The following is a 1,087-nucleotide window of genomic DNA, read 5'->3' on the forward strand; positions in this document are numbered from 1 at the left end:
AAGTCTAACTATACGACACCGGCCAAGAGGGTGATGAATTGTCAGATTACTCCCGGAATGCACAGCAAACAGCTCGGGTTGACTGAGACCATGCGAGTAGAGAAATATTTTGAGAGGCCATATGTCAAGGTAAAAATTCAACCCGGTCCAGTGTGCGAGGCTTTGGTGGACAGCGGTGCTGAGGTATGTGGGATTTCACAGAAGTTATGCCAGGAGTTGAATCTACCCAGTTTGGGAACTGAAAGGATCAAGGGATGGAATGGACAGGTGGCTGAGGTGGATGCCACATGGGTAACGTTGACTCAGGGAGACAAGGCTGCTACCCCTGGCGTCCGGGTGTGGTGTGCCGTGGTGCCAAATGCTAGTGAACCACTAATTATTAAGTGGTAGAACAGTTAAAGTTGGTAACGCCTTATGTAGTACCTGCTGCAGGGGTGCTGTCTGCCAGTGGTTCATTGGTCAATTTAGGGACCTTTTACAATGTTGACGCCCCCCATGGGCAGTGTCACGAGAGATACAATAAAATTCAGAACCGTGACGTTGATGACGAGAAAGATGATGAAGCTTGTGAATTTAATAATTGTAAATTAGATGGCAGTGTAATAATAAATAAAATTCAGAACCGTGACGTTGATGACGAGAAAGATGATGAAGCTTGTGAATTTAATAATTGTAAATTAGATGGCAGTGTAATTACAGATAAAATTCAGAACCGTGACGTTGATGACGAGGAAGATGATGAAGTTTGTGAATTTAATAATTGTAAAATAGATGACAGTGTAGTTGTGGATGGAGTTCCTAATCGAGATGTTGATGAGGAGAAAGACGATGAAGGTAGTGAAAAGAGTTGCAAGGTTATGATCAAGGATACAGGTAGAGCTGATATTAGTCAGGAGAAGAAGGATTCCGCAGTGAATAAAATTAATAAATATAAATTTGAACTTGGTGAAGTTGGTAGTTCCGGTATTGGGCTTGTGGACAGATCAAATATTGTCGGTTGGGATGTAAACTATGTTGTGAGAGTGGCTGAAATGACAATCGACCGGGGTGGATGAAACTAATAAGTTTTGACAAAATCAAGGGAAGG

At 42.5% G+C, this 1,087-nt stretch overlaps 1 protein-coding gene across 1 annotated transcript; it reads left to right on the forward strand.

Moving 5' to 3' along the window:
- Positions 1-57: 57 nt before the first annotated feature.
- On the forward strand, positions 58-1,055 carry HELRODRAFT_184147 (hypothetical protein; the record flags this gene model as incomplete). The annotated part of the gene is made up of 2 exons (XM_009016582.1): positions 58-336; positions 504-1,055. 2 exons carry the CDS (start codon positions 58-60, stop codon positions 1,053-1,055), a joined length of 831 nt encoding a protein of 276 aa, XP_009014830.1.
- Between the last annotated feature and the right edge of the window lie 32 nt (positions 1,056-1,087).

This window comes from Helobdella robusta (genome assembly GCF_000326865.2).
Source record: "Helobdella robusta unplaced genomic scaffold HELROscaffold_185, whole genome shotgun sequence".
NCBI lineage: Eukaryota > Metazoa > Annelida > Clitellata > Rhynchobdellida > Glossiphoniidae > Helobdella > Helobdella robusta.